Source organism: Notechis scutatus, chromosome 1 (genome assembly GCF_049901735.1).
Source record: "Notechis scutatus isolate UNSWTSFEM ecotype Mainland chromosome 1, rNotScu1.2, whole genome shotgun sequence".
In the NCBI taxonomy this organism is placed as follows: domain Eukaryota; kingdom Metazoa; phylum Chordata; class Lepidosauria; order Squamata; family Elapidae; genus Notechis; species Notechis scutatus.
Window position 1 is genome coordinate 226595296 of NC_142009.1, and position 14851 is coordinate 226610146.

A 14851-nucleotide genomic window follows, 5' to 3' on the forward strand; every position below is an offset into this window, starting at 1 on the left:
CAATGAAATTAGGATTTCCAAAAATACTAGATGAAGTAGTCTTTCTTTGTGTAATTTCTTAATAGTTAGCTTGGCCAAAATCATAGCTATGGAATCTTCTCTTCTCCCTGCAATGCTCAGTTGTAATCTGTCCCTATAGAAACTTGGGTATTCAACTTCCACTATATTTAAAAGTGAAAATACTCCTCAGTTGTTTTAAACCTGAAGAATGTTCAAAACAAATAATCTTGAACCTGGTCAGGTAGGTTCTATGGAACCGGCAATGTAGAGATAAAGAGATATAGAATATTAAAGATGTAGTCATTATCCTTCAGAAGGTGTAATATTACCCTATCAATGTATTTTTACTTAGAATCACTGTATTTTTACTTAGAATGCCCCTATGTCATAAGGGGCATTTCTTCAGAAATTGGGAAAAATTGGGTTCAGAAGGTAAATTTTATCCCCCAGCAATATCTCCAACTTGTCTTATATTCATTGTTATCTCCCATATTTGTTCTATAGGCCCGGAGAATCATTGGAGATTTTGGAATCCCTATTTCCATACTTATCATGGTTCTGGTAGACTATACTATTACCGATACGTATACACAGGTTGGTGTTGCTTGTCCGAATATTCACCATCTCATGGGAACTAAAATACATTGATTTTTCTAGACATTTGGAGTTAATCTTTTTGCTTTTTATTTTTTTATTAGTTTATAATATATAATACAAAGTACAAAAGAAAATAATAGGAAAATAGGACAGGGAAAAGGGAAGGGAAAAGTGTAGGGCAAAGGGAAAAAAGAAAGAAAAGGCGTTGACTTCCAACTCCCTTTGGTCCAATAGAATAATAAGATAGTAACATAAAACCTCAATTTTTACTTTTGACTTTTTTACTTTTACATAATAATATTACAAACCACCCACTTCTATAACAACAAGCCTATTAATCGATAAAACCCCAAATCAAAGTTTCATATTTTTTCCACCTCAAGCACAAAGTCCAGAAGCAGTTTCCAAGTAATTTCCAAGTTTCCAAGAAACAAAAGTAATTGTATTTTTTTTTTCTTTAATCAAAGCAGTCAGTTTGGCCATCTCAGCTAATTCCATCAACTTGGAGTTAATCTTGTGGGTGCAGAACTCTGAATTTATGCTTTTTAATCAACAGAAGGCTGCCATGCAGAAAATAAAGAGTGTTTCAATCATGTTGTGTGATGTATTGATCAGCTGACCTCTGCTTCAGTGGAAGGTTTTTATTAAACATGGAGTCATCTAAGGACAAACTATTACTTGTTTGTCTGGACTTCCAAAAAGCGCCAAATGCTATGTTGTGGTGTGAATCTGGAAAGTTAGAATATTTGGGGTGATAGAAACAGGCATGTCTTTAGTGCAGTTAAAAGCTAAAATTCCCACCTAGATTTCATAGTTATAGCAAAATGTATCAAGTTGGGATTAAACATACAGAACCAATTTAAGGCTGAAAACTACACATATGCAGAAATATTATCTATTGAGATTACTTAGGAAAACTTTGGAATTAAGCCATGTAAGATTGCTTTTCCTCCCAGTTGACTTCTGTTATGAAGACAAACAATTGATCCCTGGATTAAATAGTGTACACGCATAGTAACACAAGTAGGGCTAGGGTTTATTAACAACTAAAAATATGTGCTATTATCTCATGCTGATGTGTTAACATTTGGTGTGTTGATATGTTACACTCTCCTTACAGAAGTTGAATGTGCCCTCGGTGCTGTCAGTTACAGCTCCAGATAAACGGGGCTGGTTCATCCACCCCTTAGGAAGCCAGCAGGCTTTCCCCCTCTGGATGATGTTTGCTTCTGCCATTCCTGCACTACTAGTCTTCATCCTAATCTTTATGGAAACCCAGATCACCACGTAAGTGCCAGACCTTTATATTATAGATTGGGTTACTCATATTTATCATCCTGTGAGTCCTAAGAAAATGCTAAAAATCACATTTTCTATCACTGGAAATGGTGAGGCAGTCAGAATCAAGGCAATGAGGATTTTAAAAATTCTTACCGTCCTCATTGCACAAGAATGTTCCCATTGCTTCCAGTAGCTACTATGTGCATGTTATACAGGAAGCTTTATCTGCAGTATGGAGCTTAATTGCTGGCTCTGCTTTTTCATTTATTACCAATGTGCCCAGTTTCTTTTCTAACTAAAAAAAAAGCTGTTACAAAACATTTAAGACCACGGCTTCTTTATATTTCCCTTAGTAAAGCAAAGCAGTATTGGGGTGTTCTTGAAACTCACACATGTTCTGTTGCCTTTTTTTTTTTTTTTTTTTTTTGTAGTCTGATTGTCAGCAAGAAGGAACGGAAGCTGTTGAAGGGGTCAGGCTTCCATCTTGATTTGCTGCTTATTGGAACAATGGGAGGACTTTGTGCCCTTTTGGGGTTGCCTTGGCTCACGGCTGCCACCGTCCGTTCCATCACTCATGTCAACGCCCTTACTGTAATGAGCAAGGCCATAGCACCTGGTGAGAAGCCAAAAATCAAGGAAGTGAAAGAACAACGTGTGACAGGAGTGCTCATCGCTGGCCTTGTTGGTGAGGTTCTCTCAGAGGAATATGTTCTCTGTGATTATGCTCACTTGATGAAGATAGATTAATCTGCTGACCCATCATCTTCTGTTTAATGACTCTGTCTAATATATATATTTTGGCTGGAGGTTTGAGCAGATGATTTTGTCAAAATCATAGAAACAATGAAATCAGCAGATCTTCTTCTGCCTTCCAAAACTATGACTCTGTATACAGTGGTACCTTGGTACAGTTAGTCCTCGACTTACAACAGTTCATTTAATGACTGTTTGAAGTCACAACAGCACAGCAAAAAGTGACTTATGACCATTTTTCACACTTATGACCGTTGCAGCATCCTCCTGGCCATGTAATCAAAATTCAGATGCAGATGACTCATCTTTATAACAGTTGCAGGGATCCAGGGTCATGTGATCACCTTTTATGACCTTCTGATAGGCAAAATCAATGGGGAAGCCAGATTCACTTAATAACCATATTACTAACTTCACAACTGCAATGATTCAGATATGGCAACAAATGTTGTAAAATGAGACAAAATTCACTTAACAAATGTCTCGTTTAGCGACAAATTTTGAGCTCAATTGTGGTCATAACTTGAGGACTATTTATACTCACCCTTAATTGATTCCAGGAGGCGCGATGAGTACTAAAGAGGATGAATATCAAACTAATATGTGACTTACCACGTGGCACTTTGTTTCGGCTGGGAAGGACTTCCTATATGTCCCTTTTCCTATGTCAGCAACCTTCCCGGCATAGCCCTCTGCAGCTGTCCCCTACTTCCTTTTGCAGTGTCAAGTACCAAACAAACACTGAGTACCAGGACAACATTTTCACATCAAAAGGCACTGAGTACCAAATTTGATGAGTTTTGAAGTAGCCAAGTACTGAGGTACCACTGTATCTGTATATCTCTGCCAGCTCCATTCTTCTGAATTCCTTGGAAAGTTTTGTGTGCCATTTTAGGCATTGTCTTATGTTCTCACTATAGTTACATTGGTATTTTTGAAAGAAAATGGAACATTCTGTGCTATTTGCAGGTCTCTCCATTGCCATGGGAAGTATACTGCGTCAGATTCCATTGGCTGTGCTGTTTGGGGTTTTTCTGTATATGGGCGTGACATCTTTGACTGGCATTCAGTTATATGAACGTCTCCTCCTTATCTTCATGCCATCCAAGCATCACCCTGATCACGTTTATGTTATCAAGGTAGGATACCTTCAGGGGAATTGAGAAGGTAAAGAATGAATCCATTGGATGGCAAGGTGAAGAATGTCTGCAGGTGGAAGTAGTGAATGGAGATTGGGATGGTATTACAAAAACAATGGTGTTTTATTAAGAATATTGAGACTGTGTGCGTTTTAATAATTGTTATTGTCTAATGTTTCCTATTTCTGTTATCTTTTTCCTATAATTTTCTTCACTGAGAATCACTGGGGCTCAAGCACCATATAAATTTATTATTATTATGGTTCATTGCACAGTCAACCAGATTTCAGACTGGATTTGACGTTTTTATCCTCCTATTGAGTCCTTCCCAAGGACATGGGATAGGCAGATGTTGATTTTTCATGATATTATTATTTCCAAGATCTGGGGGAGTTTTTTGTTATCAACTTTTGTGTTGTATGAGCAGGTTGTTGCTTTGGTGCACAAGATTTCTCGTAACACCCTTTTTTCCTTCAGGTGAAGACTTGGCGAATGAATCTCTTCACATGCATCCAACTAGCCTGCATTGTATTGCTATGGGTGGTAAAATCCACAGTGGCATCATTGGCTTTCCCATTTGTCCTGATCATGACAGTTCCTCTACGGAGATACCTTTTGCCACGTTTCTTCCATGAAAGAGAACTGAAAGCGGTAAGATATTAAGAGAACTAATCTTGATTTGATCATTATGCACATTTACTTTCCTCAAATGGATAAAATGCTTTATAAAGTATCCCGCTGAAGTACCACTTGAAGAGGAAGAACAAGCAATTTAATGTTTCCCTTCCTTACTTCATTAGAATAGCAGATATGCATTTCCCCAGTGCCCTGTGGCTTTTGACTTGTAACAGAGATATCCCCTGTGATTGAATGGATACTTATTCCTCTCTTTGCTCTCACTTACAGCTAGACTCGGAGGATGCAGAGCCAAACTTTGATGAAGATGGACGAGATGAATACAATGAACTTCACATGCCAGTATGAGCAGGCTGCTATTTTCTACTGGTTCTTTCCTGGCATTGTGGGATAAGCTGTTCTCCTTGTGCTGTTCCTGCAGTGGCTTTTGAACTGATTGTAGGTCTAGTCAAATTGGCAGCTGAGTCACAACCCTCCCAGAAGCTCCAGACCAGAAGAGAACTTGGGCAAGGCAGAGCAAGAGGAGTTGCTTCCTTCTTATGGACAGACACAGAGTATAATTCCAGCCACTATCACCCATGCTCCTTCTGAACAGACCTTGTTGTAGTGCTGTGCCATATATTGACCTGAATACGTAGACACCTTAGCCAGTTGTTATTAGTCTCCTGTCTAGAGAAGTCAAGCAGATTAACTGTTTTGCAGTGGGAAAAATAGCAGCAGGTTAACAAAGGAAGAGGCAAGTAAACCTTCTGGAATGTTAAGGGCAATGCTTTTATTTCAGAATTAAGAGTTTTCTGGGGTGGTAGCAGGAAGTGGAAGAACAGCTGGTGTTTCCTTATTGAACTTTAGCCACTCAGTCACATGACTGTTTAAGAGAGAGTGCTTCATCAGCTCTTCTTCATGATATCCTTGCCTGGGATTTCATGTTTATGGGAACTTTTGATCCTTTCCTTTTGAGGAATGGCAATAAGGACTATTGGAGATCACAGATTGCAATGCGTGCCAGCAAGGTTTTCAGTACCATGATGTGTTCAGCAAGTGGAATGTGGTATTTGTGCAATATTCGTGGGCACATGCATCAGTTTGGGCAAGTACTGTGCCTATGTTTGCTGTTTCCTTGGTTGTCCAAAGTGTTGGGGTGATCTAGGAAGCAAATCCATTCACACAGGGAAGGGAGAAATGCAGGTAAAATTTGATGATACAGGCTGGATATCAGGAACAAACTGACTAATGATGGAGTGAAAATTGAATGATGGATATGGTTCTAAGTGAGAGCATCCAAAAAGATTTTGCAGTATTCTCATGCTGTTTTTCTCCCCTCTTGCAAAGAAAGTCAAACATGCAGCCAGACAACTCGGAATCTCCAAAGCTAAGGCTGAAATCTAATCTGGTTAATTATCTGATCCACCAAGCCTGCTTGTTGTACTCAGTCACCTCCTTTCCACTTAGTATTCTTCCATGCTTTACTTTCATTGCTCCTCTTGCTTTGTTCTTTAGTCTCTCCATGGTCACTGCTTTGCTCATTTTAGTATTTCTTTAAGCAGCCCTAGCTGGGCCAACAGAGTCACTTCTTCAGAAAAGCTACTGATGGTTTGGCCCTGACAATTAATGAATAAGGTGTCTCTAAGGGAGAGCTAAAATATTCTGCATTTGTAGTTCTGAACCACTGTATTGTACAAGCTTACTATAATGATAAAGGATTGTCTTCATTTGCCAATTGATATGTCAAAGCAATAGTTTCTAGCTTCTGGATTTTACCTGACCCTAAAAGCTTTTGCCTTCTTCTCAGGCCCATATCATCCTCGTATATCCCACTGACAACTGCCTAGTTCTCTTTTCATTTAGTCCTGCTCCTTTCTTCTACAGTTACCATATAAAGATCAGATTTTTGTGACAAAGCTTAATTGCACAAAAGATGCATTGGCTTTGTTCACTAAATTTGAACTTTTAGAATCTGAAAAGCCTGCTCCCTTTTCAGTTGCATTCATTCAGTCATGTACATTGCATTTGTGCTTGATTCATAGGCCAAACATATGGACAAACACCATGAAGCACAAATTCAGTGCAAGATTCCAGCAATGCCATCCTACTGGGTCATTATGCAGGGACTCTAGTGAACTGTGAAGTCCTGTTCCATAAATCTGTTCTATGTAAGTGGAATAAAAGATGTACACAAAAGGCCAACCCTGACTCTTGCCTCTAGTGAGGCAGCAAACCATATGGCATAAGTATTTGGTTCATGGCACCACTCTGCTCCACTGCCTCTCTCTGTTAGTAAAATGGAGGCTGTCCCTATCCACCTACCTCAGGGGTTACCTGTTGAGGGCTGGATTGTCATGAGGCCATATATATAAATATATTCCTCTATTCATTCCCAGCTGGCTGCCAGCCTACCCCACCCACAGACAGTGACCTCCATTGTGCCCTGTGTAGCAAATCTGAACTGTTGGGGCCGAGACCCCAATGCAACTCTTCTGAATGTAATAGGAAGGATATGGCTGCACCAATAAACCTTTCACTGGTATGTTGTGCCTGGTTCCTTTTATATGCTCCTGAAATGGAAAATCCAGCAAAACAAAAAAACAAAACAAAAAAAACCATTCAAGTAGAATTAAAGAAAAGGATTCAACTAAAGTTGACCCTTCCCACTGTCACACATGTGCATGCATTCTGAGTTTCCTTTTATTTAGAATAGATGATTATTAGCAAGGTTGTGCTTGTGTTCCTTAAACCTCGGTCCAGGTTGTAAATAAATGAAAGATGTTCCTGTTTCTGACATCAGATCCGAATAATCTGCTCTGACTGTTGTTGCCTCTCAGATGTTTCATCCAGACACCTGTCCTTGGCTTGCCAACAGAAATCTCATAATTAGAAACACAGAATTCAATTTCTTGATTTTATGCAGGCGTAGCATGTGTTCTGCTTCCCTCACCAAAGAAGCTATGCCTGTCCATTTATTTCTGTTCAGTAAACTGTACTCTAATTTTCATTTAAAATGTACTCCAGTGTAGGATCAAAGAAAAGACAAATGCACAACTCCATATAAAAAGTAACATTATCTATCTCCATCCACCCATCCATCCGTCCGTCCGTCCATCCATCATCTTTATCTGTCTGCCTGTCTGTCTTCTCAAGATAGGTATAGTATGGGTGCAAAAGCTTCCAACAGTACATACTATGTGAATGCTTATAATGTAAGCAAAATTTAGAAGATTGCCCCAAATGAGGAACCAGAAAGAAGAAAAAAATCACTGGGACTTTGTGAAAAGAAACAGACTAGAGGAAAGGGTGAAATAGTGTTCCTGCATTTCTATACTCCACATGATCCTTCTAGAAGTGTTCTTCGGGCCCCTGTCTTAATTTTGTTACAGAAAACACTTCTACTTTAAATAAAACATACTTCTTAATTAAATACATTTAGGCCCAAGTTTTATAGACAACTTCATTCAAACTTCAATGTGCCCCAAAGCCCCTAATTCACTTTTTCTTGGCAAATTTTACTGTTAGGAAAAGCAGCAAACACTTGTGAAATAATTTCTAAATTATTAAGAACATAATCAGCTAAGTATCAGTTTTCTATTTATTTATTTCATTTTTATCCCCCCTTTTACAAAGAGCTCAAGGCAGCACACATTTCTAATGCTCCCTTCTCCTCCTATTTTCACAACAACAACAAACCTGTGAGGAGTGTTGGGCTGAAAGAAGAGAATGACTGACCAGCTTTCATGCATAAGGTGGGACTAGAACTCACAATCTCCTTGTTTCTAGGCCAGCACCTTAATCACTATACCAGCATTCGTACCAGGAAACCTTCGCAAGTTAATATTTCATCAGAAAAAAAAAGGGCAGTCACAATGCATGCTCCGCCCCTTACTCGTGTGCAACATTACAATGCAAGTGTAAAAGGAGTCAATACCACTTTAGAATGCCTTGGTAAGATGACCCTTGGAATGAAACGGGACGATTCGCTGCAGCCAACTCGCTGCAACCAAGTCGCCATGGGACAATGCACCACCACGGCCAACTCACTATGGGATAACTAACTGTGGGACAATTTAACAATTCAAGTTAATAATTTAAAATAAATAAAAAAATATTTTATTTTTGTCATTCACATTTTATTCTGACACTCCTTTTGCATTCCTTCTGTAATTCTTCTATTCTACCATAGCTTTGATATTAGTGTAACTCTTGTCCTATAGTGAGCTGGCCATGGTGAGTTGTCCTGTGGCGAGTTGGCTGTGATGAATTGTCATAGACCCCACATCCAGTTATGGTCATCATATTATAAAAAAGATGTTGAGACTCTGGAAAGAGTACAGAAAAAAGCAACAAAGATGATTAGGGAACTAGAGGCTAAAACATATAAAGAATGGTTTCTAGAATTGGGTATGTCTAGTTTAATGAAAAGAAGGACAAGGGGTGACATAACAGCAGTGTTCCACTATCTCAGGGGTTGCCACAAAGAAGAGGGAGTCAAGCTATTCTCCAAAGCACCTGAAGGCAGGACAAGAAGCAATGGATGGAAACAAATCAAGGGGAGAAGCAACACAGAACTAAGGAGAAATGTCCTGACAGAACAATTAATCAGTGGATCAACTTGCCTCCAGAAATTGTGAATGCTCAAACACTGGAAGTTTTTAGGAAGAAATTGGACAACCATTTGCCTGAAATGGTATAGTTTTTCCTGCCCGAGCAGGGGCTTGAATTAGAAAAACTCTAAGGTCTCTTCCAACTCCGTTATTCTAGAGGAGTAGAATTTATATTGCAATACCACAATGCATGTTTCATCATTTTCCTTCTTGCTTCTCGGTTGAAGCAGCGTGTAGGAGTTTATAAGTTCAAAGCACATCCTATTAAACTTACCTGATGAATTCAATCCTGCAAAGTTAGCCAATATTATTAACTCCATATTATAGACAAGAGGGCTGGTAAGATTACAAATATATTATGGTAGTTTGCTTATACAGTATTATATACTGTAGCTCAGGTGAAATTTGAACTAAGGCAAAATCCTGCCAGTTTCACCCCACTTCACTGTATGGTTCTCTGGATGAGAAGGAGGATTTCTGCTTAGCAAATGATGCCGGATAAAGGACGAAAAGAAATCTGGAATCCACCAATCACTGCTTGAAACTTAACTGCATTAAATCCTATGGGGATAACACCATTTAGGTCAACATATTTTTCTACTGACTCAAGGATGTGAAGAATGCAAACTCTGGAGTATTACAAGACAGTATGCAACTCCTGATTTGCTCTCACCTGAGCTAGGAACTTACTGGGTCACCCTTTCTGCAAGAAGCAATAACAGCTTGTATTTATGATGACTATGAGGTTCAAAAATTGGAACAGCAGCAACCTGCTCGAATAAGACAACTGAATATTTCTAGTTATCCCAGATGCAGAAGTAAATCCCAGAATACCCCAATGCTCCAGATCCAAACTAAGACAAAGAGTTGAACTTCGTCAGCAATGTGTGTCTCTATTTCAGCTAGCTCAGGAATTTTTTGACTGCCATGACTTTAAGTCATGACTGATTTCATCAATGTCCATGCTTCCTGTTTGAGATTTGGTTATTTCCAGAACACAGTTCCTGTTTTCCATTCCTTTGCTCAACCAAAAAGACTTTTGGTGGATGAAATTCTGCCCTGGAAAAACACTTCCTTAATACCAAGGAAGTGGTCATTTCAACTGCAAAACCAGTTTCACAAACTTAGCATACAGTGCACTCCCAACCAAGAATAAGATTCCCCTTGATAAACTCCCTATTGTAGAATTCCAGGAGAAAAAAAAAGACTTGTCCAATCACAGCAAAGCAGTCCTACTTTCATTTAACACAAAAAGGGTCTTACAATCGTGCAATTATTCTGTACCACATGAACTGTTTGCAAATTTGAATTACAGGTAGACTTATAACCATTTATTTAGTGACCGTTCAAAGTTACAACAGCACTGAAAAAGTGGCTCATGACCATTTCCCACACCTACAACTATGCAGCATCCCCATGGTCAGGTAATCACAATTCATACACTGGGCAACTGGCATATATTTATGATGGACGCAATGTCCCAAGGTCATGTGATCACCTTTTGTGACCTTCTGACAAGCATAGTCAAAGGGGAAAACAGATGCACTTAACAACCACATTACTAACTTAACAACTGCAGTGATTCACTAAACAACTGTGGCAAAAAAGCTCGTAAAATAGGGGCAAAACTCACTTAACAATTGCCTTGCTTAGCAACAGAAATTCTGGGGCTCAGTTGTGGTCGTAAGCTGGAACACTTGCATGTTCCAGCTGAAATAGTAGGTTTTTTCCCCAGGACATGAGAAATCTGGGTTCATTCTCCAATAAGCAGGACTTCATGACAAGATATTTTGGATATTTTGGTCAATCATTCCAAAGTATCAAGGATACCAACAATGAATTACTACAGGCACATAAATTATTTTATCAGAGGTGAGAAACATAAGTAGTTATTGAATTATAATTCCTAGCATCTTTCGCCATTAGTCTTATTGACCAGACTTTTAAAGATATAGTATAGCATTACGTTATCTACGTTCCTGATAAGGGATACATTACTAAGTCTGCATCAGCTCCAGCTTCCAGACAATCATCAAAGGCAGTAAAACACATTACAATACAGCTTACGAAGCTAGGACTGAGGTGATTATATTATGTGGTATAAAGGTGGGGGAAAGTGAGATGGGGAATTTCCCCTGAAACCAAATTTACATTAACGGTATCTTTGTAGGCTAGAGCACTTTTCATTCTCAAGGACAAGAACTCAATATGTTCAGGCCCACTGAGTTGCAGGAAGTGTGTGAATCAATTCTATCTGTTGGCGGGAGATCATGTTGAATCTCTTCCTCGGCCTGCAAAAGCCTCATAAGTTTCTGGCAGCGCTCCTGCAACTGGAAGGCAAACCAAAATGACATGAATCATTCACATGATAGCAGAATTAAGTAATACAGAAGAACCCCTTTTGCCTAACAGCCACACCTAACAAAAGCAATTCATTTCCTCCATTCTTTGACACAACATCATTAATGTAATATGAAAAGGCCTCTATTCCCTCCAAATATAGTACACTGCCTTTTTAATTTATTTAGGACCCAATTCCCCACAGCTGTTGGAAGACCTGCATTTTGTTCCAGAGCTGGTAGAACTGTGACCATCCTTCATTAGCCACAACTTATTAACCTAGACTCTTACTGTATAAATTGGTCGTATAAGGATTGGCCTGACCTCCAACTCTAGTAGCCAATCTCTCTGCAAGATGTTCTTGTGATAGTTCTCCAGCCTAAGCTGTCTCTGTAATGTATCCAGCTCCCGGAGGGTTTTTTGGCGCTGTGCTCTAGACACGTTCCAGTTGCCTTTCTTGAGTTGTTGCTCAAGGGCTTCTAGTTCACTTTCCTTGGTCTCTTTCTGCAGATGCAGATCCGAAATCCTCTGGTTTACTTCCTGAACCTCTCCTTCTAGTGTCCAAGAACGTTCCTCCCGCCAGAGCAGAGACAGGAGTTCTCCATAGGTCTCCTGAAGCTGATTCCTTTCTTGGGTAATTGTTGTCTTATACATGTCCATGTTGTTTTTGTTGTTGTTGGCTTTGGATGGCCGCAAGGTCTTCATACAGTCATGATGGTTTAGAGGTAGTTCAGACTGGCAAAGGGATGCACCATGCCAGGGATGGGCCAGACTGCCTTTCATCACTCTTATATCATCACACCTCCGGATTAGAACTGGATGTGAATGTTCTGGGTGGGGGCTATGCCTTCTGGCATGGTATTTCACCCACTGCTTAGTAAGCTCAGCAGCTGCTAAGCTCTTATGAAAAAGATCTGGGACTAGCCTCAAGATCTTCACAAAGGGATGGATGTAAGCAAAACCTTGCAGATCAAGGAGGCTCTGGGGGTAGAAGGCTTGCTCACAGAGTGAGTCCTTTTTCAGGAGCAAGGCCCATTTCCTTCTGAGGGCAAACAACTGCCTAGCTGTACGTGCTATTGACACTGTGGCATGAGGACTGCATCCTTTCATGAATCCTAAAGGCAACCCATCCAGTGAGTCATCATTAACATATAGGTTCTCACACAAAGGAAACACAACTTTGGCATCAAACTCTTCTTTCAAAGAACTTAGGTAGCTCACATAAGAAACAAACCAAGAAATGTAGCTGGCAATGTCAGATTTATCCTCACTTATTGTAATTCTCACAATGTCCTCGGTGTTACATTCTTTGGACTCCACAAGCTTTTCCAGCTGCTGGAGACTGTGAATCTCTACTACACCATCATCTTCATTGAGCAGTAGCAACAATACATTGTAAAGAGTGTGAATGTCAAAAGCCTGCTGGCAACTTCTTATATGCTTCTCAAAGGCCTGGATCTCATCTTGAAGAATGGTATACAGGACTTCCACAGGTGCCATAGGCAACCTGAGAAAGGAGAAAGGAAAGTTGTTGAGGGGAAAAAATAAATCATTGGGCAAGGTTTATTGCATATACCCACAAAAAACCATTTTTTCTTTTGAATAATTGGGATAGCTCCCCCCCCACATTAAAAAGTCCTCCTCAAAACAAAATAACAAAGAATCTTACACCTGTTTAAAAATCAGTCAATGTATATACAGTACTGGATTACATTTTCATAAGCTAGATAAATAAAATATTATCCCCAAAAAGGAAATACATTTTGACAAGAGGCAAAAATATCAAAAGTGTTTGTTTGTGAAAATCACTGCTCAATATTTTTTCTCTATACCAACATTTTGCATCCTTCCCATTACTCTTCATTACATGCTCATATGAACAACTGAGTTCAATATTGCATATATCTGATGAAGTGGTCTTTAGCTTATAAAATACTCAAATAAATACATGAATTTTCTAAGTACTACAGCTTTAATTTTTATAGGAATAACTTAACCAGATTATTTACCTACCCATTGTAATCTACAAGGAGGAATACACAACTATAATATACATCATGACATAAAGGAAAGCTTTTTGAGGAGTGCCTAATAAGAGGCTGTCCTCTGCCTCTTGCATTTCTATGAAAAGTACACTTACTTTTCTTTTATGTTCCAGCCTTATTCTCTGAAGTTCAGACCTTATCACCTCAGAATGCAGTGTCCATCTAATGGAAACAGAACCTGGTTACATTTTATTGAGCAGAGGGAGGGAGAGACAAACAATGTTTGCCATGGTCACAGCATGTTGGAACTTGCTCTCAGGGCTCACTGCCAGGAGAGAAACTTAGCCCTTGTGTTATGAGTCATTCAACAATGGAGAACAACTTTCCAATGAATAGAAACGCAACCTCACTAGCAAGAAAGAATTAGGAAGGGTAGAAATACTAACTCTACTAGATATTAAGGAAGACAAGACTCCTTTAGACTTCACATCTGGACGCAAGAAGAAATTGCAACTCAAACTGAACCTGATAAAATTTCAACTGAGTTCACATACATACTAAGTCAAACTATGCATGTCTGAAGTATCTCTTTTATTGTACCTAATAGTATACCTGACTCTGGGTAGACTTACTCCATCTCTTCATCATTTGGTTTTGGAGTACACTTATAGAAAAAGTTTATTTCTTACATGCTGGAATTTGGAACTGAATTAGAAAGTCTAAAGTGGACTTTTAGAACAGGAGATGGGACTTGAAAAGCAAACTCTGAAAGGGATTGGTCTTCTCTTGACAAACTAACTACATCAAATGATGCTAAGTTTGGAAAATATTTTAAAATTACAAACCAATGCAAGATAAGGATGTTGTTAAATGAGGTAAATACAAGAAAGATGTACTGCACTCTTCTGAAAAGATAAATTCACAGGAAGTATATGAGGCCTGGAAACATAACTGCTCCTGGATACTCTCAATTAATGGAATACAGAGGTACTCTGATGCTCTGGAACAAGACGTTTTGAAAATAAGAGCTACTCTGTACACATCTATGTACAACCATCTTCTAAATAAACCAGCTAAGATAATTTTAGTAGTGGTGTTGCAGAATCCAGAACAATGTGTCCTGGGGAAGTCAACCTCCATGCTAAGATTATATTAGATCAGCTCAGGAATTCATGGCATCCATAACAATATGGAGAGAGTTAGTTTAGTATTTTAGTTAAGGCATCAGGCTAGAAACTGCGAGATTGTAATGTCTAATCCTACTTTAAGCACAAAGCCAGCCAGGTGGCCATAGGCCAGTCACTTTTTCTCTGTCATAGAAAGGCGGCAATGGCAAACCACCTTTGAAAAACTTTGCCAAGACAACTTGTCCAGGCACTTGTCCAGGTAGTTTCCAAGAATTGGACATGATTGAATATAAGTTTTAAAAAAAATGAGGTTGTACTGATTTGCCATCCATTTGCACACAAAGCTTGTCTTGGATGTTGTCATGTTTTTTATCATGATAAAAATAATCATAGTCGGATGA

The 14851-nt window shown here is 39.1% G+C and overlaps 2 protein-coding genes across 4 annotated transcripts in view; one reads left to right on the forward strand and one right to left on the reverse strand.

Annotated features, from left to right (window-relative positions):
- SLC4A3 (solute carrier family 4 member 3) overlaps positions 1-6930 on the forward strand; it is a 44503-nt gene extending 37573 nt beyond the window's left edge. For both annotated transcript variants that reach the window (XM_026665607.2, XM_087950435.1), the window contains 6 exons: positions 505-594; positions 1718-1884; positions 2310-2563; positions 3601-3770; positions 4248-4421; positions 4677-6930. In XM_026665607.2, coding sequence (XP_026521392.1) covers positions 505-594; positions 1718-1884; positions 2310-2563; positions 3601-3770; positions 4248-4421; positions 4677-4754 — 933 coding nt within the window. In that variant the 3' untranslated portion in view covers positions 4755-6930. The remainder of the gene's footprint in view (positions 1-504; positions 595-1717; positions 1885-2309; positions 2564-3600; positions 3771-4247; positions 4422-4676) is intronic.
- On the reverse strand, positions 6255-13689 carry LOC113410700 (uncharacterized). 2 transcript variants are annotated; one of them, XM_087950436.1, is made up of 3 exons: positions 13479-13689; positions 11630-12845; positions 6255-11328 (listed from the first exon to the last, which is right to left on the reverse strand). In XM_087950436.1, the coding sequence occupies exons 2-3, from the start codon at positions 12836-12838 to the stop codon at positions 11188-11190; spliced, it is 1350 nt and encodes a 449-aa protein (XP_087806562.1). In that variant the 5' UTR covers positions 12839-12845; positions 13479-13689; the 3' UTR covers positions 6255-11187. The 2 variants fall into 2 exon arrangements, with proteins under 2 accessions (XP_087806562.1, XP_087806563.1); XM_087950437.1 differs by having other exon boundaries at positions 11047-11328; positions 11663-12845.
- Between the last annotated feature and the right edge of the window lie 1162 nt (positions 13690-14851).